The sequence below is a fragment of the Podarcis filfolensis genome (genome assembly GCF_964270895.1).
Source record: "Podarcis filfolensis genome assembly, chromosome: 13".
In the NCBI taxonomy this organism is placed as follows: Eukaryota; Metazoa; Chordata; class Lepidosauria; order Squamata; family Lacertidae; genus Podarcis; species Podarcis filfolensis.
In genome coordinates, this window is record NC_139615.1 from 3,793,346 (window position 1) to 3,816,908 (window position 23,563).

At 49.8% G+C, this 23,563-nt stretch overlaps 1 protein-coding gene across 1 annotated transcript; it reads right to left on the minus strand.

Annotated features, from left to right (window-relative positions):
• Positions 1–9,790: 9,790 nt before the first annotated feature.
• On the minus strand, positions 9,791–19,450 carry LOC310746984 (thialysine N-epsilon-acetyltransferase-like). Its single transcript, XM_083581269.1, has 6 exons — positions 19,150–19,450; positions 17,661–17,712; positions 16,879–16,962; positions 16,310–16,408; positions 13,682–13,722; positions 9,791–10,217 (listed from the first exon to the last, which is right to left on the minus strand). Exons 1-6 carry the CDS (start codon positions 19,210–19,212, stop codon positions 10,029–10,031), a joined length of 528 nt encoding a protein of 175 aa, XP_083437395.1. The 5' UTR covers positions 19,213–19,450; the 3' UTR covers positions 9,791–10,028.
• Between the last annotated feature and the right edge of the window lie 4,113 nt (positions 19,451–23,563).

Sequence of the window (23,563 nt, forward strand, 5' to 3'; positions counted from 1 at the left end):
GCGTATGTAACCCAAGGTACCACTGCACTCCTAAACATTTTTTTAAAGAAAAAAAGCACTAATAATAATAATAATAATAATAATAATAATAATAATAATAATATAAAGGTAAAGGGACCCCTGACCGTTAGGACCAGTCGAGGCCAACTCTGGGGTTGCGGCGCTCATCTCGCTTTACTGGCGGAGGGAGCCGGCGTACAGCTTCCGGGTCATGCGGCCAGCATGACTAAGCCGCTTCTGGCGAACCAGAGCAGCGCACGAAAATGCCGTGTACCTTCCCGCCAGAGTGGTACCTATTTATCTACTTGCACTTTGACGTGCTTTCGAACTGCTAGGTTGGCAGGAGCAGGGACCGAACAACGGGAGCTCACCCCGTCGTGGGGATTCGAACCGCCGACCTTCTTATCGGCAAGTCCTAGGCTCTGTTGAACCCACAGTGCCACCCGCGTCCCTAGCCATCTTCAAATATCTCACGGGCTGCCCCATGGAAGATGGAGCGAGCATGTTTTCCGCTGGACCCAAACCACCAATGGATATTCAAACTGCAAGAGAGATTTGATTCCAGCTGAACATCAGGAATAACTTCTCTTGGGAATGGGATGCTTCTGTTTTCGACTCCTGCCCTCCTGCCCATTGGCTGCCGCCAGCCTCCCCCTGCGATTCCATTGGCTGCCTCCTTGCAGGGGAGGGGGAAGAGATTTATAAAAAGGGTGTTCCTGGCACCTGCTGCCCACTCAGGGTGCCAGCTTGCCCACGGCTGCAACCATGAGGTCTTTTCCCCAGCTGTGTCTCTTCCTGCTAGCGGTTTGCTTGATGCCCAGGGCAGCCCTCCATGCCAGCCCCCCGAAACTCCTACCCCCTGAGAGCCAGGTAAGCTTTGGGGAGAAACTAGGGGGGAGGTCTTCCTAGTTGTAAACCCCCAAAATAGACAACTAGGGTGTTATGTTTGGGATTCTCAAAAATAGGAGTGGAGAGCAATTGTGCAGATTTTATTTTTTATTTTCCCCAAATATCAGGGGGCAGGATGGTAAGTTTCTAGGGAAATCAGGGTATGTGTGTTTTCAAATGAATTTTTTTATTTAAGAAAGGGCGTGCGCTTCAACTGAATCAAAATTGTAATCCAAACAAACAACCAATTTTATCATTCAATTTGGGCCAATTTGGGCCGTTTCGTTCGCAATCCCTGGAAATAATTATTGCAAGGAGTAGGGGTAGTGAACACCCCTCCCTAAATTATAATTATTTTATTTTATTCCATAGAATTGTAGAGTCGGGATATATGTTTGAGAGATACAGAAGGGAAGGATGGCTTGCCTGTTTGACATTATCTGGTCCACAACTTTAAAAAAAACAAGAAAATTATGCGAAGCAGAGAATATTGTTTAGGGGGTGGGCGATTTCTGGGTTTGCTCCCAAATTCAGGGAGACAAGTGTGTGTTTGCCTGGTGGGAGGTGGAGAGAAGATTGACAGACTTGGAGGAATTAGTTCGTGGTCCTAAATCTGGGATGGAAATTCTTCCAGGGGAGTTAAGCAACACACTTTTACCTGTTGGAGGCGAGAGAATTGATGGGTAATCTTCAGTTCCCTTCCAAACTTTGTGGGTTAGATTACTTTAGATCTCTGAAGACCTACAGATTTAATTTTGCAGCGTGCCCTGGGACCGCGAGTAGAAAAAACACATTTTTATTTATTCATTTGTATCCCCCTTTCCCCCCACAAGGAGTTTAAGGCAATTTGTGCCTGGCTCTCTCATTTAATCCCCACACAGTAATCCTGCGAGATAGGTTAGTCTGAGAGAGAGCGACCGGCTTGAGGTCATCACAAAGCTTTATGGTCCAGCCGGGATTCGAACCCTGGTCTCCCAGGTCTTAGCTCAAAAACTCTAACCACTACACCACACTGCCCTCCAACAAATGCCTCTGTGGTGGCTGCTAAACTGAGGAACTTCCTCCCCACAGAGGCCTCCATTTTCAGCTTCCAAATAATGTTGCAGATGCCCCTCTTTACCCTGGCTGATCATAGATCCGTAGAGTCGAAAGGGACCCAGGGGTCATCTAGTCTGACCCCCTTCCGGTAGGCATCGTGGGTAATTTGCAGACTTGCATGGATTGCATTGGAGTGGGGTGTATGTATGTACATATGACGTGTTCTTTATATAATAACGTATATATTTATTTCTTGACTGCGTATGTGTATATTTATAGCGTGTTCTTTATTTTGAGGGGGGGATCTCCCCCAATTTGCTTCCTTTCCCACACAACCAGGACTCCTCGGACCACCTCGTCCTGCGAGCCATCTCCGGCCTCCGGCGAGCCCACCACCCCGGCCCCCACCACTCCGCTCGTCCGCCCGCCCCCTGGCAGCCCCCCCGGGAGCGGAAAGCCGGCTGCAAGACTTTCTACTGGAAAACGCTCACCTCCTGCTAGAGCATCGTCTCCAGGGCTGCGTGTGTTTCTGTGACCTCGTCGTGTGCACCCGATGTTTCGGACTATGATTCCCATCATCCACGGCAACTGGCTAAACCGACTCAGGGTGATGGGATTTGTAGTCCTTTTTTTTCCTGGGAGGGGGCGAGGTTGACGAAGGCCGCTCCAAGCCGGCGTTCTTCAGCCTTGGGGTCTTCCCCAGACATCGTCGGACTGCAACTCCCATCGTCCGTGACTCAATCGGCGAAGCTAACTCAGGACAATGGGATTTGTAGTCCGTAACGCCTGGAGGGTGCCAGGTTGGGCAATTGCGCTTGAAAATCTGCCTGCCTCTGTTTCCTCTTCTTCGGCCTTCCCCAGATCTGTGTGGGGCCCCTAACCCAACCCCTCCTAGGTAGCTTTCAATGCGATGTGCTAGCAAATCTGTGCTCAGGGCCGTCTTAAGCATATCTGGCGCCGTGGCGCAAAGATTGTGGCGGGCAGTGGCTGGAGGGCAGCTCCTCCGGTGGGGAAGAGGTGAAGGCTGGACTCAGCTGGCTGCTTCGTGCCGCGGTGGCCATGGCACACAGCACGCCAAGTGAGCAGGCCTGCGCTGAGCGAGTGAGGGCGCATGTGCCGCTCCAGCCGAATGTCGGCTCGGTTTTTCCCCTTTCAGCCTTCTGGCGCCCGGCAGAATTTGGCGCCTGCAGGCTAAAAGGGAAAAACCGAGCCGGCGCTCGGCGGGTGTGGCGCACGCGCCCTCTCTCGCTCAGCACCATAGCTGTCAACTTACAGATTTGAAAATAAGGGACCAGCAGCCTCGAAAAGAAGGGATCAGCAGCCAAAATAAGGGATTTTGCTTCACTTATACAGAAATCCGGCACTGATGGAGCCATGCTGCTTTTGCTGCGACTGACTGTGTTTTGCAGGGGGTTTGGCTAGATGATCCTAAGGGTCTACAACTCCGAACAAAGAATAGTGGCAGACAAAACTGATGAACGACGTCGAGATGGCAAAGCTTACAGGCAGAATTAGAAACCAGGAAGAGGACCTCCTTAATAAAGAACGGGGGAAGTTTATAATTTAGTTGACAAGCTATTGTAAAGAGTTACATACGTTGGTAGGATTGACAGAAAACTTGTAGTAAAAATTTGAACTATGGATGGACACATGATTTATAAAATAGAGTTATGAAAGGGATGCAGAGAGGGAAATCACTACATTGAGATGCTGCACTGGTTGGAGGGGATGCTAAGCAGCACGTCGGGGCTGCCGTCGTCCTGGTGCGAGGAGTTCCATCGGCCCTTCCCCGCCTGAGAGAGAGGGAGAGAGACTCTCGCCCACACCGCCCGCCAGCCTCGCATGAGGCAGTTGTGGTGCCACCGTGGCCGCTGAAGCGTCGCCCTTCTGTGACCCTCCCCATCCCCTCCTCTTCCTCCTCCCTCAGGCCGCCTCCGCTGCCACTGCTGGCTCCGGCTTCCCCTGGCAGCGCGGCGGAAGTCTCGTAAGAGAGGGGCTGCCTAACCGCCTGCCGCCACCCGTCTCCTCACGACGTGCCCCTGAGGGGGAAAAGGGAGAGACGGAGATGCGGCAGCTTGTGCGCTCTCTCTCTCTCTCTCTCTCTCTCTCTCTCTCTCTCTCTCTCTCTCTCGGCAGAGGACCCCGAGCCGCTGCTTCCCTCCCAGGCTGGGCGAGCATGAAACCCGGGAAATTTAAGGGACATCATCAACAAGGGACAGCAGCGGGACACGGCGCTGGGATAAGGGAGTTTCCCGCCAGATAAGGGACGGTTGACAGCTATGCTCAGCACACTCGTTTGGTGTTCCCCGGACTCTCGCCTGGCGCCCGGCAGAACTTGGCGCCCTGGCACCTGCGCCACTCGCCTCTATGGGTAAGACGGGCCTGTCTGTGCTAATGGGTGTGTAGTGGCTTTCAGGACCTATTCGCCTCCCTCCACCCTCAGTCCGGATCAGGACCCCTGTCGCTTCCCTCTTTCTCTGTTGCCACTTGTGAAATAAACTCTCCCTTTTTTTGGATATTGTAACATGTCGATGCTTCGCAATAAAGCGCCCGTTTTCTGGCTGTTTCATGGCTGTTTCATCCTTTTGCTAATCGTGGGTAGGGCCAGTTGCCTCGGCGGCCGTGGCCCTTTCTACACAAGGATCATAGAATTGTAGAGCTTGGAAGGGAGCCCCGAAGATCATCCAGTCCAACCCCCCGGCGATGCAGGAATACGCAGCTGTCCTTTACGGGGATCAAACCTGCAACCTTGGCGTTATCCGCACTGCACTCTAACCAACTGAGCTATCCTGCTGCATTAATTGTGCTTTGATGATGTAGACAATTGGACATGATTCCACATTCAGTTGTGTTTGTGAAAGTTTTGAGGCAGACATAATTATTCGTTTCCAGTTGGTGCATTGAAGGTGAGTTAGACTAGATGACCCCTGAAGATCCCTTACAACTCTTCCGCTCTGCAATTCCATTATTCTATGCTTCACTCACTTCCTTAAGGGCCCAGGAATCCCTTCTCTCAATCTACCCTCTCCCTTCAATATGGAAGAGACCTTACTCACCTCCCCAAAAAACCTGGTCGGCATCTAGAGGTTTCCGGGATAAATAATAATAATAATATATTGGGCGGCTCCCAACAGAATATTAAAAACACGATAAAACATCAAACATTTAAAACTTCCATGAACAGGGCTGCCTTCAGTTGTCTTCTAAAAGTCAGATAGTTGTTTATATGGCTTTGGCTGTATTAAATGTACTTGGCTATAAGATTGAGGGGGTTTGGGTTTGCATGCAGGAAAAATGCCTGATGGCAGCTGCAAGTAAGCTAGGATAGCATGTAATTGATAACCACAACCACAACAATAATAATAATTTATTACTTATACCCCGTCCATCTGGCTGGGTTTCCCCAGCCACTCTGGGTGGCTCACAACAGAATATGGAAAACACGATAAAACATCAAACATTCAAAACTTCCCTAAACAGGGCTGCCTTCAGATGTCTTCTAAAAGTCAGGTAGTTGTTTATTTCCTTGACATCTGGTGGGAGGGAGTTCCACAGGGTGGGTGCCACCACCGAGAAGGCCCTCTGCCTGGTTCCCTGTAGCTTCATTTTCTGCAGGGAGAGAACCGCCAGAAGGCCCTCGGAGCTGGACCTCAGTGTCTGGGCTGAACGATGGGGGTGGAGACGCTCCTTCAGGTCTACTGGGCCTTTGAAGCTGTTTAGGGTTTTCAAGGTCAGCACCAACACTTTGACTTGTGCTCGGAAACGTACTGGGAGCCAATGTAGGTCTTTCAGGAACGGATACAAACTCTCATCCTCTCTAATCGTCAATCATGCTGGCTGTTAACAGCTGTAGCCTGTGAACATCTGGAGGAACATAGATGATGTTCTCTACCCAAGTCTCAACCCTGAATTCTGTGTCTTGTACCTTTCTGATAAAAAAAAACAAAAACTCTCCAGTGGGCAGGACTCGAACCCACAGCTTCAGGTTACGAGGAAGGAGATTCCAGCTAAACATCAGGAAGAACTTTCCGGCAGTAAGAGCCATTCGACAGTGGAACGGTCTCCTTCCTTCGGGGATTTTAAGCAGAGGCCGGGTGGCCATCTGCCAGGGAGATTTTAGCTGAGATTCTTGCATTGCAAGGGGGCTGGGATGGATGACCTCTGGGGGTCCCTTGTAGGATTCTGCAGGCTTGACGTTCCCCACCCCTCCTCCAGAACCCCATTCCATCTCCAGAAACTCACAGGTCTCCTCTGGGTCTGCGAAGGAAGTGTGAGATGCGCCTGGGTTATCTCCACGCTTTTCTAATAACCTTTCCCTTTGATGGAGATTAAACCTGATGGAGGTTTTTATGTAAAAAGGGTTTTAATTACCCCCTGGGAGGAAGGAGAGCGTGGGCACGGCAAGAGGTGCAGGAAGACGAGGCAGAGACGGGTGCCAACCGCGCAGGGTGGTCGGACGTGCCAGCGGTCACCCTTGTTGTTGTTTAGTCGTCTAGTCATGTCCGACTCTTCGTGACCCCCTGGACCAGGGCACGCCAGGCACTCCTGTCTTCCACTGCCTCCCGCAGTTTAGTAAAACTCATGACTGTAGCTTCAAGAACACTGTCCCACCATCTCGTCCTCTGTCGTCCCCTTCTTCTTGGGCCCTCCATCTTTCCCAACATCAGGGTCTTTTCCAGGGAGTCTTCTCTTCTCATGAGGTGGCCAAAGTCTTGGAGCCTCAGCTTCAGGATCTGTCCTTCCAGTGATCACTCAGGGCTGATTTCCTTCCGAATGGAGAGGTTTGATCTTCTTGCAGTCCATGGGACTCTCGAGAGTCTCCTCCAGCACCATAATTCAAAAGCATCCATTTTTTGGCGATCAGCCTTCTTTATGGTCCAGCTCTCACTTCCATACATCACTACTGGGAAAACCACAGCTTTAACTATACAGACCTTTGTTGGCAAGGTGATGTCTCTGTGGTCACCCTAATATTCTGCTAATGGGAGCTGCTGGGCTGGAAAACTCCCCAGAGAGTCATCTGGGTTTGTCAATTCCGTCGGATCCTGTCCCTTACGTACGCGAAGGCCCAAGGTGTTTCGGGGCTGTAGGTGGGGGAAACCAAACGCCACCTCCTCCTCCTTCCATCCCATAATGAACAGGGAGCCCACCTCCAGAGGGTCTCCTCTGGGGCAAGGCCAAGGAAGTGAAAGGTTGCTGTGGATGTAAGAGTCCGCAGGATCAGGCCAAGAAGGGCCCATTGAGCCCAGCATCCTGTTCTTGCAGTGGCCAACCACAATAGGAAAACCCACCAGCAGGATTCGAACTGGTATCTGCAGGCACTGCTGCCTCGGGACTGTGCTCCCGTGATGAATTACTCTAATCCAGGCATCCCCAACCTTTGGCCCTCCAGATGTTTTGGCCTACAACTCCCATGATCCCTAGCGAACAGGACCTGTGGTCAGGGATGATGGGAATTGTAGTCCAAAACATCTGGAGGGCCAAAGGTTGGGGTTGGCTGCTCTAATCCTTCTTTAAAGGTCCTGTGTGAGTGCCTGGAGGCGGTTGGAGGATGGATGGGGGCTAACAGACTGAGGTGGAATCCTGACAAGACAGAAGTACTGTTTTTGGGAGACAGGAGGCGGGCAGGTGTGGGGGACTCCCTGGTCCTGAATGGGGTAACTGTGCCCCCGAAGGACCAGGTGCGCAGCCTGGGAGTCATTTTGGACTCACCGCTGTCCATGGAGGGACAGGTCAATTCTGTGTGCAGGGCAGCTGTCTACCAGCTCCATCTGGTATGCAGGATGAGACCCTCCCTGCCCGCAGACTGTCCGGCCAGAGTGGTGCATGCTCTGGTTATCTCCCGCTTGGACTACTGCAACACGCTCTACGTGGGGCTACCTTTGAAGGTGACCCGGAAACTACAACTAATCCAGAATGCGGCAGCCAGACTGGTGACTAGGAGCGGTCGCCGAGACCACATAACACCGGTCTTGAAAGACCTACATTGGCTCCCAGGATGTTTCCGAGCACAATTCAAAGTGTTGGTGCCGACCTTTAAAGCCCTAAACGGCCTCAAAGGCCCAGTAGACCTGAAGGAGCATCTCCACCCCCATTGTTCTGCCCAGACACTGAGGTCCAGCTCCGAGGGCCTTCTGGCAGTTCCCTCCCTGTGAGAAGCCAAGTTACAGGGAACCAGGCAGAGGGCCTTCTTGGTGGTGGCACCTGCCCTGTGGAACTCCCTCCCACCAGATGTCAAAGAGAAAAACAACTACCAAACTTTTAGAAGACATCCGAAGGCAGTCCTGTTTAGGGAAGCGTTTAATGCTTAATTGGTTGTTGAATTTTAGTGTTTTGTTGGAAGCCGCCCAGAGTGGCTGGGGAAACCCAGCCAGATGGGCGGGGTATAAATAAATTATTATTATTATTATTATTATTATTATTATTATTATTATTATTATTAGTGTTTGGTGGCCTTTAATGCTTCTGGGTACCAGTTTCTGGAAACCACAGGCGGCGAGAGTGCTGGTCTTGTATTCGAATCCTGCTAGCAGGTTTCAGACAGGTTGGCCACAGACATTGGCCGGATGCAGCTGGCGCTGATGTTCTCATGTACCAAAAAGCAGACAGGAATTTTAAAAAGGTCACAGGGTGTTTTTCTTCTGAAGGCTCCAACTGAAGCATTTTATGGATTTCCCTGGGGAGAACGTCTCAGAGATAAGGGGCTGCGTCACAGAGGGATCCCCGTTAAAGGTTGCAATTGCTCTCGACAGTTCCCAGCGGGGGCAGCGAAATGACCATACTTCCCGCGGTTCTGCGGCTCTGGGTCAGGAAAGCCATGGTCCGTGGGTGGGTATGCCAACGCAGACCCGGAATAAAAAACTATTTATTTGCTTACTGGATCTATTTATTTAGATATCTATTTGGGCTTTGCACAAGCACCACTGTGAGAACAGGACATTGGGCAAAAAGGACAGCTGGCGGGTGGTCCTGTGGGTTAAACCAGAGCCTAGGACTTGCCGATCAGAAGGTCGGCGGTTCAAATCCCCGCGATGGGGTGAGCTCCCGTTGCTCAGTCCCTGCTCCTGCCAACCTAGCAGTTCGAAAGCACACCAGTGCAAGTAGATATATAGGTACCGCTCCAGCGGGAAGGTAAACGGCATTTCCGTATGCTCTGGTTTCCGTCACGGTGTCCCGTTGCGCCAGAAGCGGTTTAGTCATGCTGGCCACATGACCCGGAAAGCTGTCTGCGGACAAACACCGGCTCCCTCGGCCTGAAAGTGAGATGAGCGCCCCATAGTTGCCTTTGACTGGACTTAACCGTCCAGGGGTCCTTGACCTTTTATGTTTTAAGATGCAGTAGGAAAAGATTTAAGGGACGCGGGTGGTGCTGTGGGTTAAACCACAGAGCCTAGGGCTTGCCGATCAGAAGGTTGGCGGTTCGAATCCCCACTACGCGGTGAGCTGCCGTTGCTCGATCCCTGCTCCTGCCCACCTAGCAGTTCGAAAGCACGTCAAAGTGCAAGTAGATAAATAGGTACCGCTCCGGCGGGAAGGTAAATGGCGTTTCCGTGTGCTGCTCTGGTTTGCCAGAAGCGGCTTAGTCCTGCTGGCCACATGACCTGGAAGCTGTACGCCGGCTCCCTCGGCCAATAAAGCAAGATGAGCGCCGCAACCCCAGAGTCGTCCGTGACTGGACCTAATGTTCAGGGATCCCTTTACCTTTACCTAGGAAAAGAGTTGCAATGGAAACCATGAGGGATTGGAGAAAGGTCCAAGGATTCAATGAATCCTATATTTGTTTAAAGTTGATTATATTTGAATGGAAATGATATTTGTAAAAATTGAAATTTAATTTAAAAAACACACAAAACGAGACAAAAACAGGCTTACAAAAATCCTACAGGCTTTTATTTAAAGGTATAGTCTATATTTCGCTATGGAATTCTCTAAAGTTTCACAGGAATAAATCTGCGTAAGGTATAGTCTCCTGCGAATTTTTTCCTTCCTCTCCCTTTTCCCAGCCAGGTTAGGCGAGTGAAATAAACTCTTTATGTACAGTATTAACTCTGTTATGTATAACAGCAGGGGGCGCTCTTTGGCCTTCCCCTTTAACAGGGAGTTCAGCGAGAGATCTTCTCTTTCCCGTGTTGTCGCAACCTTTGCAAGGCGTCCTGATCCAGAACCATGCAGTGCAGATCTTCGGAGTCGGTGGTGTCGTGAGCCCCCAGGCGGACGTAAAACTCCTTGGCCGGCCGGTTCCATTCCATGGTGACAAATTTCATCTCCACGCAGCCGGCCTCCAGGGCAATCTACATCCGAGGAGGACGACAGAGAACGGAGATAGAACAAAGATTCGCTAGATTTACATATAAGCTATAATAATAATAATAATAATTTATTATTTATACCCCGCCCATCTGGCTGGGCCTCCCCAGCCACTCTGGGCGGCTTCCATAGAAACCAAAAATACAGTAAAATATCACTCGTTAAAAACTTCCCTGAACAGGGCTGCCTTAAGATGTCTTCTGAATGCCAGGTAGTTGTTTATCGCTTTGACATCTGCTGGAAGGGCGTTCCACAGGGCGGGCGCCACTACCGAGAAGGCCCTCTGCCTGGTTCCCTGTAGCTTTGCTTCTCGCAATGAGGGAACCGCCAGAAGGCCCTCGGCGCTGGACCTCAGCGTCCGGGCAGAATGATGGGGGTGGAGACGCTCCTTCAGTTCTACTGGGCCTTTGAGGCCGTTTAGGGCTTTCAAGGTCGGCACCAACACTTTGAATTGTGCTCGGAAACGTACTGGGAGCCAATGTAGGTCTTTCAAGACTGGTGTTATATGGTCTCGGCGGCCGCCCCCAGTCACCAGTCTAGCTGCTAAATAAACTACAGTGGATGCTCGGGTTGCGAACGTGATCCATGCAGGATGCACGTTCGCAACCCGCAGTGGCATGTATGTGCACACCCAGGTTGAAGTTCAGCGCTTCTGCGCATGCGCAAAGCGTGATTTAGCACTTCTGCGCATGCGTGACCGCCGGAACCCGGAAGTAACCCCTTCCGGTACTTCCGGGTTTCGGCGGTCTGTAACCTGAAAAAACGCAACCTGAAGCACCTGTAACCCGAGGTATGACTGTATAGCTTAGGGCCCGACTCTCTTGGGGGCCCCCCCAAAAAACACCTGGATGTACATTTCTAAAATATAAGATAAAAAACAAATAAAATAAAATCTACCTACAGCAGCAGTGTTTTGTGTTGTGTAGGCTCCTAAGATGTAAGTCATGGGCCCCGCCTGCTAGCCTGCTCCCAAAAATATCACTGGTTAGCTCCTTTCTAGATATACAATACGATAATCTTTTTTCTCATTGTCCCATACAGAACAATGAAATTGAAACAATCTACATCAGACATTCAAAAACCAACAAGCCTGCTATCCCAGCCTGGTTAACCCCCTAAAAACTCTGATACCCCATAATTAAATACAGTATACTCCCACAGAGACTACCTTACACTGCGTTTAAAACCAAAATCACATTTGGATAGACACTGTTTCTCAGGGTGCCTACATTCTGCTATTTCTAATTATTAGTAGTTTGCATCATATATCCACACCTATTATTATTTCATGTTATAGCAAGTTTCTAGAGACTAGATTGTAAGTTTTTGTAAACTGTGTTTCTAGAGGAGCTTTTGTTATTGCCAAATGCCAAAGTGTTTGCATTATGTTAGTTATGAATAAAAAATCCTTTTAAGTTAGAGCTTAGTAATTATTTCACTATTAATATTCTTCTACTTAATTGTACTTCAGTTCAACAATCACTTTGATTAATGTCTCAACAAATGAAACCGATCCGTAAAAAATGTTACTTGAAAAGAAAAGAGGGACATTGCACATACTTTGTAAACCAAGAAAATCTTTAATAAAAATACATTTTTAAAAATTGCTTTGATAAAATACATATTTTGTTATGTGCAAATGGCTTTAGATACCTATTAGGTCCATAAATTGCCATATAGCATATATTCAACAGACAAAAACAGCGACAATTTGGACATATAAAGGGCCCCATTACCTTCAGTAGCTTGGGGCCTCATCAAACCTAAATCCGGCCCTGGGTGCATTGCAGAGGGTTAGGCTACATGACCCTCGGGGTCCCTTCCTGTTACATTGTGGGTTGACATATCAGACGACACAGCGGTTCTTCCAAAGCAGCTCTTTATTTGTACGCTGGAACAGAACTAAGCTGAGGAGCTCAGTCAGCTGCTTATATAGAGCTACAGAACAACGTAACTGTTGCCATTTTCTAAAACTATCCAATCACTGAACGTCACTTTTCAATCCTTCATTTGCATACAAAACTATCCAATCACTGAACGTCACTTTTCGATCCTTCATTTGCATAACTATCTACAGTATCCCCCTGCTGGCAGGGTGAGAACTTCAGGACATAACACTTCCGACTCAGCAATTGTAGGACCTTGACTTGAAAACATTCCCCACACCAATAGGATGGGTGCGTTCATCAGTATGCGGATGATACCCAGCTCTACCTCTCTTTCAAATCAGAAACAGTGAAGGTCCTGTGTGAGTGTCTGGAGGCGGTTGGAGGATGGATGGCGGCTAACAGACTGAGGTTGAATCCTGACAAGACAGAAGTACCGTTTTTGGGGGACAGGGGGCGGGCAAGTGTGGAGGACTCCCTGGTCCTGAATGGGGTAACTGTGCCCCCAAAGGACCAGGTGCGCAGCCTGGGAGTAATTTTAGACTCACAGCTGTCCATGGAGGGACAGGTCAATTCTGTGTCCAGGACAGCTGTTTACCAGCTCCATCTGGTACGTAGGCTGAGACCCTACCTGCCTGCAGACTGTCTTGCCAGAGTGGTGCATGCTCTGGTTATCTCACACTTGGACTGCTGCAATGCGCTGTATGTGGGGCTACCTTTGAAGGTGAATCAGAAACTACAACTAATCCAGAATGCGGCAGCCAGACTGGTGACTGGGAGCGGCTGCCGAGACCACATAACACCGGTCTTGAAAGACCTACATTGGCTCCCAGTACGTTTCCGAGCACAATTCAAAGTGTTGGTGCTGACCTTGAAAGACCTAAACGGCCTCAAAGGCCCAGTAGACCTGAAGGAGCGTCTCCACCCCCATCGTTCTGCCCGGACGCTGAGATCCAGCTCCGAGGGCCTTCTGGCCGTTCCCTCACTGCGAGAAGCCAAGTTACAGGGAACCAGGCAGAGGGCCTTCTCGGTGGTGGCACCCGCCCTGTGGAACACCCAGGAACGTCAAGGAAATAAACAACTAGCTGCCTTTTAGAAGACATCTGAAGGCAGCCCTGTTTAGGGAAGTTTGATGTTTTATCATGTGTTTAATATTCTGTTGGGAGCTGCTCAGAGTGGCTAGGAAAACCCAGCCAGATGGGCGGGGTATAAATAAATAAATAATTCCCTCCCCCTGCCCTAAAGGATCCTGGGAACTGTAGTCCACTAAGGATGTTGAGCGCTGTTCAGAAATTTGTCCTTCCAAACTAGGGCCCTCCAGATGTTTTGGGCTGCAGCAAGCGCAGGGGTTGGGATAGATGATCTTTGGTGGTCCCTTCCAACTCTACGATTCCATAAGGACGGCAACCCTATTACTCTTTCTGATGTCGGGGCTGTATTCTGGGCTGGAGGTGGGGCCCCCCAGAAATTAGAATGCCTTTTCGGGGAGCAGGAGGCGGCTGCAAGCTATAGATCCCAGGAAATGGTCAAAATATAAGCAGGATTTCAGGCTTTCAACTCACCTCTGCTACTTTGCTCAATAACTGCTTCCCGATTCCTTTGCCTGGCGGAAAAGGTGGACAGAAAGAGGAGTCGGTATGAACCGCAACAGAAACAGCCTTCCCCAACTTGGCGCCCGCCGGCCATTTGGAACCACAACTCCCACCAGCCACGGCGCCGATGGGAGTTGTAGCTCAAAACAGCTGGAGGGCGCCAGCTTCCGAATAAGAACTCCACCCAAAAAAGTAGGGGGTTCCGTAAAAAGCACACATATTAATAGTCAACGTTGGACGGCAAAACATTATAAATAGACCATAGCAAGGGGGGGAACCAAAAGAATCCAATTTTTGAACTAGAATTGGTGTGATTCTTCAGACATTTGCCAGAACCTCATTGCAGTGGGTTCTGACTCTATAATTTCCAATTCTCTCACTGGGCTGTAAATGAGAGAAGGGACCGGGCGTTGGAGTCCAAAGTTGCTTTTTAAAGCACAGCATAAGAGATAAGCGAAAATGGAACCATTTTAACACCAGCGAAGTTACCGTATTTTTCGCTCCATAGGACGCACCGGCCCATAGGACACATCAAGTTTTTTGGGGGGGAAATAAAGGAAAAAAAATTTATTTCCCCCCCAGGCGCTTGTGGTGCCGGCAGCGGGGAGAAGCGCTCTTCTCCCCGCCGCCCGCCTTCAGACCAGGTCCGGGGACAGCGGGGAGACGCGCTGCACCTCCCCACTGTCCCTGGAGCTTGCGGGGCAGGCAGCGGGGAGAAGCGCTCTTCTCCCTGCCGCCCGCCTTCAGACCAGGTCCGGGGACAGCGGGGAGACGCGCTGCGCCTCCCCACTGTCCCTGGAGCTTGCGGGGCTGGCGGCGGGGTCTCCCCTCTCACTCTGCAGGCTTCAGCGATAGCCTGCATTCGCCCTATAGGACGCACACACATTTCCCCTTCATTTTTGGAGGGGGAAAAGTGCGTCCTATAGAGTGAAAAATACGGTACTCTTTATTTACAAAAGGTGGAAAGAGGATGGGAACAATTTTCGCAGGCTGTGTGGCTCTTCCTTGTGCTGAGTTGTAAAGAAAACGACCATAATAATGCATGTTTTCAGCTATATAAAAGGCAGGAAGATAGGAGGGCGTTGCACAATTACACCAGTCTTACTCTGAGGTGTAACTTCCTTTAAAAACAGGAGCAACTTCAGTTTTGAAAGGGCTCCTTCTACTTCGGTTCTGCCCACAACCTCTTTCGAAATCCTTTATCTATATTATAGATTCTCGTCTAATTGCCAACACCTTTGTAAGTGATTTTGTTCTAACTCCACATACTTTCTCCCAGGTCCATAGTCCGGTGACCTAGAGTAGCTATCGATAATCTTTGTGCCCAAACACACACAGCCTAGTTTTTCTAAGAATCACAGAACTGGAAAGTTGGAAGGGACCTAAGGGGTCATCCAGCCTGACCCGCGGTGTGCCACTCTGTAGTGAACTAGGAGAATAATTAATGGTTGCTATTAATTTGATTTTGAATTGATTTTAGAATGAATTGACCCGGGTGCCCACCAGATGTTTTGGACGTTGGGAGTGGTAGTCCAAAAACATCTGAAGGGCACCGGGTTGGGGAAGGCTAGTTTTTAAGTCTCCTTACTTGCCTCCAAGTTAAGGGTCCGTTTAGGTTGTTGCGCCGTTACTCCTGTTTAGGGAAGTTTTTAATGTTTGGTGAATTACAGTGGCACCTTGGTTGACGAACTTAATCCGTTCCGGAAGTCCGTTCCTAAACCAAAGCCTTCTTAAACCAAGGCGTGCTTTACCATAGCAGCGGAGGACTCAATTTATAAATGGAACACACTCAACAGGAAGCGGAACATGTTCTGCTTCCAAGGCAAAGTTCACAAACCAAAACACCTACCTTCGGTTTTGCAGCATTCTTAATCCGAGTTGTTCATAAACTAAAGGTAAAGGTAAAGGGACCCCTGACCATTAGGTCCAGTCACGGACGACTCTGGGGTTGCGGCGCTCATCTCGCTTTATTGGCCGAGGGAGCCGGCGTACAGCTTCCGGGTCATGTGGCCAGCAGGACTAAGCCGCTTCTGGCGAACCAGAGCAGCGCACGGAAACGCCGTTTACCTTCCTGCCAGAGCGGTACCTATTTATCTACATGCACTTTGACGTGCTTTTGAACTGCTAGGTTGGCAGGAGCAGGGACCGAGCAACGGGAGCTCACCCCGTCACGGGGATTAGAACCACCGACCTTCTGATCGGCAAGTCCTAGGCTCTGTGGTTTAATCCACAGCGCCACCCGCGTCCCTGTTCATAAACTAAGCTGTTCTTAAACCAAGATACCACTGTATTGTATTTTAATGTTCTGTTGGAAGCCGCCCAGCGTGGCTGGGGAAACCCAGCCAGATGGGCGGGGTATAAATAATAAATTATTATGATTATGATTATGATTATTTGCGAGGGATGGGCTAGATGACCCACAGATGTCCCTTTCCAGCTGTACCTTTCTATATACCCAGCACAAAAGCTGAGTTGTAGCATCTTCTCCGAGGAAGGAGAGAGGAGGCTCTCCATTGGTTGACAGAATCCCCAGGTGCGTCACAGCTCCTGACACTGCTATAACTTGGCCGGACGCTCCCAGATGATTTCACCACGTACCTCTGAATTCTGCCACCACGTACAGGTTTTCCAGGTACACCATTCTCCCGTGGTTGACGTTGTACCCAAAGAAGTACAGGGCATGGCCAATAGGGCGAGCTGCAGTGGGGAAAATAGCAAAGGATAGGTCTTCGTGCAATGGAGTAAACGGTGGTAGGAGAAAATATTATTCCTCTTGCTCTGCCCCTTCAACTTACTAGCACTTTACACCTTGGAGTAATTTACACCAAGGAGCTGAGCTTAGGGTGGGGATGCATTGGGGGAAATAGCAATGGATAGGTCTTCGTGCAATGGAGTAAACGGCAGTAGGAGAAAATATTATTCCTCTTGCTCTGTCCCTTCAACTTACTAGCACTTTACACCTTGGAGTAATTTACACCAAGGAACTGACCTTAGGGTGGGGGAGCATTGGGGGAAATAGCAAAGGATAGGTCTTCATGCAATAGAGTAAACGGTGGTAGGAGAGAGAGAAATTCTTCCTCTTGCTCTGTCCCTTCAACTTACTAGCACTTTACACCTTGGAGTAATTTACACCAAGGAGCTGAGCTTACAGTGGGGGTGGCTCTTACCTGGCTTGCACCCATTTTCCACAGGCTGTTCAGCCAGGAGGCATTTGAAGAAGGGGTCCTTGCCAAAGCCGTCCGCTTTTAAAACTGCGTGCCGGGAAGGAAAACAAGGAAGGAAAAAGTGTTTTAGGTCGAGTCCACTCCGGACCTGGCTAAATGGAATTGCAGAGTTGGAAGGGACCCGGGGATCATCTAGTCCAACCCCATGCAAGGCAGGAATCGCGATTCAAGAATCCCTGTTTAAAAACCTCTGAAAGACAGTCCACCATCTTCCAAGGCAGCCCCTTTCACCACCATAAAATTATTGCTAATGTTTAGTTGGACTCTCTCGTTTTGCCGTCGGTTCGGGTGGAGCCGCAACCAACAAAAGAGGCCGAGTCAACGAATTGTGGCAGTGCGGTGCAGTGGTTAGAGGGTTTCAAGAACTCAAGCAGAGCCTTCTTATTGATGATTTTATTGCTTCATCTTTTTGGGGGGAAGCAGTTTTGAGGGTTTTGTCTCTTGTTTTACAATCAATCCGTGTACAAAACTGATCAAATAAATAAATATGAAACAGAAAAGTCCCAGTATGCTATATTAACTATATTAACAAGTAAGAACTTAAAAGAAAACTCGGGACTGCATCGCCACTTGCTTAAGAGCGATGGGCTAATTTGTATTTGCAACTTTTTTGGGTAACAAGTTTAAAGGCAGTTTGCAGCAAAACTTCCTGGAACTCTTTATTGGCGTGGAGAGAGCTTATAGATTCGCACCCGGCACACCTATTGCAGCCCCTCCAGCCTTACCTTGAGAATTGATCGTCACATCCTCCAGTAAGTGGTGAAAGTCAGCAATTTCCTGAGCGGAACGAAGAACAGAAAGCAGGCATTCAAGTCAACGTTCAAAAGCTCCCTGGCGCTGGGCCAGGCCTCGCCCAGGATTGTGTGCCAGACTTCGTAAGAGTAGTGATCTACTATGAGTGGTGTAGAATCACAGAACGGTAGAGTTGGACGGGGCCCCAAGGGACATTAGCTCCCCCTCCCCCGCAATGCAGGAATCTTTAGCCCGACGCGGAACTCGAACCCGTGACCCTCAGATGAAGGAGTTGTGCTCTACCAACCTGAGCCCAGCACCAGGGCCGGATTTAGGTTTGATGAGGCCCCAAGCTCCTGAAGGTAATGGGACCCTTTCTATGTCCAGCTGTCCTTTGTCAACAACAAATTGTCGCTGTTTTTTTTGTGTTGAATATATGCTATACGGTCATTTATGGACCTAAAAAGTATAGCAGTTCGAAAGCACGTCAGAGTGCAAGTAGATAAATAGGTACTGCTCCGGCAGGAAAGTAAACGGCGTTTCCGTGCGCTGCTCTGGTTCGCCAGAAGCGGCTTAGTCATGCTGGCCACATGACCTTGAAAAACTGTCTGCGGACAAACGCTGGCTCCCTCGGCCAGTAAAGCGAGATGAGTGCCGCAACCTCAGAGTCGTCTGCGACTGGACCTAACAGTCAGGGGTCCTTTACCTTTACCTTTTTAACAGGTATCTAAAGCCATTTGCAAGGGACGCGGGTGGCGCTTTGGGTTAAACCACATAGCCTACGACTTGCCATTCGGAAGGTCGGCGGTTTGAATCCCTGCAACGGGGTGAGCTCCCGTTGCTCGGTCCCTGCTCCTGCCAACCTAGCATTTCGAAAGCACGTCAAAGTGCAAGTAGTTCAATAGGTACCGCTCTGGCGGGAAGGTGAACGGTGTTTCTGTGCGCGGCTTAGTCCTGCCGGCTACATGACCCAGAAGCTGTACACCGGCTCCCTCGGCCCATAAAGCGAGATGAGCGCCGCAACCCCAGAGTCGGCCACGACTGGACCTAACAGTCAGCGTTCCCTTTACCTTTAAAGCCATTTGCACACAACAAATAGGAGCCTACACAACACAAAACACTGTTGCTGTATGTAGGTTTATATTATTAGTTTTTTATCTTATATTTTGGAAATGTACATCCAGTTGTATGTAGGTTTATTTTATTAGTTTTTTATATTTTGGAAATGTACATCCAGTTGTTTTTTCCTGTAATTTTTTTTTGGGCCCCCATAATTTGTATAATTTGGAATGTATAATTTGGTTTGATTGGAAACTTTTAATAAATATTATTATTTTTTAAATGGGGGGTGGTGGCGCAGGAGAGCGGGGCCCTGAGCTATAGCTTGCTTCGCTTATGCGTAAATCCGGCATTGCCCAGCACCTCTGTCCTCACAGTGGCGAGAAACCTGTCAGCGGGATTCGAACTCAAGACCGCACTCACGTGTATCAGGCTCATGAGATTTTCGCAATCCTCGACGGTGGCTTCTCGGATGACACACTCCATCCTCCTCCGCCGGCGACGCGCGTCTCCAAAGCCTCCCTTGCGTTACCAGGAATCTGCTTCTTTTTAATTATACGCCTCGCCCCACCCGTGGCAGGCGCAGCCTTCCCGATCCCTCGTGGAAAAGTGAGATCTTTTCCCACCTGGGAAGATTCGTGCCGGCGAGAGGTGGGAAAAGTGCGACTCCGCAGTCGCGGCGCAAAGCGTGGGAGTTTTTAACTCCAGCGGAGGAGCGCGTCTCTAAGACGCTGGGTGGGGGGGGGGGAGAGTGGGCGCCCGCCCACGCAAAAGGGGCGGGGCAAGCGGTAGAGAATAAAGGGAGAACGGCAGGCAGCCCCCACCTGAGCGGGGGGGGGGGGCTGTTGCGCCCTTCTGCCACCCCCCTCCCCAGATCCCAGCCTGTGGGGGGATGCGCCAACCGTGCGTCCGAGCATTGCGCTTGCCATGCGTGGGCAGCTGCGGGCCGACCCCCGCTACCCCCGTTAGATCAAGCAAGACAGTAAAAATACTTCTCTAACTGACCAGTCACGTCGGTTCTGCACCCCCCCCCAAACCCCCCCAAAAAACACGTCCTGGCTACCTCCATGCAGTGGCGTAGCGTGGGTTGTCAGCACCCGGGGCAAGGCAAGTAATTTGCGCCCCCTAACTCGTGGATTTGCGCCCCCTAACCCGTGGATTTGCGCCCCCTAACCCTAACCCCCAGATGTTGCCCCCGGTGCGGCCGGCCCCCCCTGCTATGCCACTGCCTCCATGCATCCGTGCTGCTCCCGGGCCCCAGCAAAGTAGTTTCACGTTGCGGGTGGGGCGGGGGCGAGCATCATCCTGGTAACTAGTCGTTTAGTCGTGTCTGACTCTTCGTGACCCCCTGGACCAGAGCACGCCAGGCCCTCCTGTCTTCCACTGCCTCCCGCAGTTTGGTCAGACTCATGCTGGTAGCTTCGAGAACCCTGTCCCACCATCTCGTCCTCCGTCGTCCCCTTCTCCTTGGGCCCTCCATCTTTCCCAACATCAGGGTCTTTTCTCTTCTCATGAGGTGGCCAAAGTCTTGGAACCTCAGCTTCAGGATCTGCCCTTCCAGTGAGCACTCAGGGCTGATTTCCTTCCGAATGGAGAGGTTGGATCTTCTTGCAGTCCAGGGGACTCTCCAGAGTCTCCTCCAGCACCAGAACTCAAAAGCATCAATTCTTCGGCGATCAGACTTCTTTATGGTCCAGCTCTCACTTCCATACATCACTACTGGGAAAACCAGAGCTTTCACTATACGGACCTTTGTTGGCAAGGTGATGTCTCTGCTTTTTAAGATGCTGTCTAGGTTTGTCATTGCTTTTCTCCCAAGAAGCAGGTGTCTTTTAATTTCGTGGCTGCTGTCACCATCTGCAGTGATCATGGAGCCCAAGAAAGTAAAACCTCTCACAGGGTCTTTTCCAGGGAGTCTTCTCTTCTCAGCAGCCACTCCCAGATTGATTGATTCCAGTATACCTGAAGGAGCGTCTCCACCCCCATCGTTCTGCCCCGACACTGAGGTCCCGCTCCGAGGGCCTTCTGGCAGTTCCCTCCCTGCGAGAAGCCAAGTTACAGGGAACCAGGCAGAGGGCCTTCTCGGTGGTGGCGCCCGCCCTGTGGAACACCCTCCCACCAGATGTCAAGGAAATAAACAACTACCTGACTTTTAGAGGACATCTGAAGGCAGCCCTGTTTAGGGAAGCTTTTAATGTTTGATGTTTTATCGTGTTTTTCCTATTCTGTTGGGAGCTGCCCAGAGTAGCTGGGGAGGCCCGGCCAGATGGACGGGGTATAAGTAATAAATTGTTGTTGTGGTTGTGGTTGTGGTTGTTGTTATCAATCACATGCTATCCTAGCTTACTTGCAGCTGCCATCAGGGGTTTTTCCTGCATGCAAACCCAACCCCCTTAATCTTATAGCCAAGAACATTTAATACGGCCGAAGCCCATGACACTCTCCTGACACACACAAAAATATGTCAGTCTTTAAGATGCCCCTGGAGTTTGTTTGTCTCTGGGTCAACGGGATTCTGCTCTGCGTGAACTCTGTGACTGCCCCTTTACGAATTCTTACATAATTTTACACGATCCAGATTACATGCACATTGTGCCTCTGTCCCCGATACGTTATCAGCAAACAGGTATCTCAACCAACTTTGCCTTGGCAGTGTTTTCCCTTTTATATGCGTCAGAAAGCCTAGTTGCTGAGTTAGGAGAAATTGTGGCTCAGTGGCCGCAACCTCCCCGTTCTCAAGGAAAAGGTTCTGTAGTAATATCCAAGGCAACACGATGACCAAATTCAATGATACGATATCAATATACACTCTTTATATACAGTGGTACCTCGGGTTAAGTACCGTATTTTTTGCACCATAACACTCACCTTTTTCCTCCTAGAAAGTAAGGGGAAATGTCTGTGCGTGTTATGGAGCGAATGCCTACGGGGGGCGGGGGGGGGCGGGATCTGCTGCAGTCGTGAGCAGAGGATCTAAGGTTCCCCTTCCTTCCCTCCTCCGTGGCTCGCTTTGAAACAGCAATGCGGGAGAAGAGCCGCTGAGTGGGGAGGAGAGAGGGACAGAGAGCCTGCTTGCTTTAAAGGAGCAAAGCGGGAGAGGAGAGGAGCCTTCTCCCCTTAAACCCCTCTTCTGCATTATTAGCAACATCCTTCTCCACACACCCCACGCGTGCTCCTTGTCCCTTGAGTGCTTTTCCTTCCCTCCCCACTTAAAACGTGGTTACAAAGCACGGATCCACATGGATCCTCAGGATTTTTGCACTGGGTCACCCCAAATTCACCGTCAGATCACATAGCATGTCCATGGCTACATTTTGCACCAAAAAAATCACGCACCCACTGTTGCCTGGGGCCGCAGTGGTGCAAAAACGTGGTTACAAAGCATGGATCCACATGGATCCTCAGGATTTTTGCATTGGGCTACCTCAAACTCACTGTCAGATCACATGTCTGTGGCCACAGCATGAACCACAAAAATCATACATCCACTATTTTGTTTAGAATATTTTTTTTCTTGTTTTCCTCCTCTAAAAACTATGTGCGTGTTATGGTCGGGTGCGTGTTATAGAGCGAAAAATACGGTACTTAATTCGTTTCGGAGGTCTGTTCTTAACCTGAAACTGTCCTTAACCTGAGGTACCACTTTAGCTAATGGGGCCTCCTGTTGCTGCCATGCCGCCAGAGCATGATTTCTGTTCTCATCCTGAAGCAAAGTTCTTAACCTAAAGCACTATTTCTGGGTTAGCCGATTCTGTAACCTGAAGAGTATGTAACCTAAAGCTTATGTAACCTGAGGTACCACTGTAATATGAAATATGATGGATTCTCTTGAAAACATAAAACAAAATAAACATAAGTCTTATAAGTTTCTGAAGTTTTTGAAGACTATGCAAGTCTGTGAAAGAAGCAATGTATCAGATTCTTCCTGGTGAAAAGAGGCTGTAAAGCTTTGTTTATGGCGTCCAACGCTGCCAAAGTGGTTCGCAAACAGACGTGGTGAACAGTGATTCTGGATATACCCGCTGTTTGGTAGAATTCTTCAGCACAGCAGAAGGATACAGAATTGCTTCATAAACTATAAAAGAATACTAAAACAATGACCTGCATATGCATGGTCAAAATATTATGAACTATACACATAAACTGTATGGGACACAGGTGAGGCTGTGGGTTAAACCACAGAGCCTAGAACTTGCCGATCAGAAGGTCGGAGGTTCGAATCCCTGCGATGGGGTGAGCCCCCATTGCTCGGTCCCAGCTCCTGCCAACCTAGCAGTTCAAAAGCACCTCAAAGTGCAAGTAGATAAACAGGTACCGCTCCGGCGGGAAGGTAAACGGCGTTTCCGTGCGCTGCTCTGGTTCGCCAGAAGCGGCTTAGTCATGCTGGCCACATGACCCAGAAGCTGTACGCCGGCTCCCTCGGCCAGTAAAGCGAGATGAGTGCCACAACCCCAGAGTCGGCCACGATTGGACCTAATGGTCAGGGGTCCCTTTACCTTTTACCTCTATACACATAAACTATAATGTCAAAATCATGTGAAATAAAACCAAAGGTACATACCCTATCTATATGGTGAATGGAAAAGTATAACAACAATTGCTATGTCATAAAGTTATGTACGGTAATTCTCAAGGAAAAGGTGCGGTTCAAGGCACAGCCTCATTCAACTCCCGCCCGAACCCAGCATTTTCCTGACTGTGCATGGCTCCAGAGGTGACTGTACCTCAGTGCCAGGCGAATAGTCACGGTACAGAAACGCTTGCCTGCCCCCAGAAGTGGCTGCAATCGAAGGGGACGTCTCCACTGACAACTTGCACCAGGCGGGGTCATCTTCAG

Excerpts from the sequence above, each read along its gene's own strand:
- LOC310746984 (XM_083581269.1), bottom strand. The coding sequence starts at position 19,212 with ATGGAGTGTGTCATCCGAGAAGCCACCGTCGAGGATTGCGAAAATCTC. Across the intron at positions 17,713-19,149 it reads ATCTCATGAGCCTGATACAC|GAAATTGCTGACTTTCACCA; the intron begins GTGAGTGCGGTC and ends CGTTCCGCTCAG. Across the intron at positions 16,409-16,878 it reads GGAAAATGGGTGCAAGCCAG|CTCGCCCTATTGGCCATGCC; the intron begins GTAAGAGCCACC and ends TCCCCACTGCAG.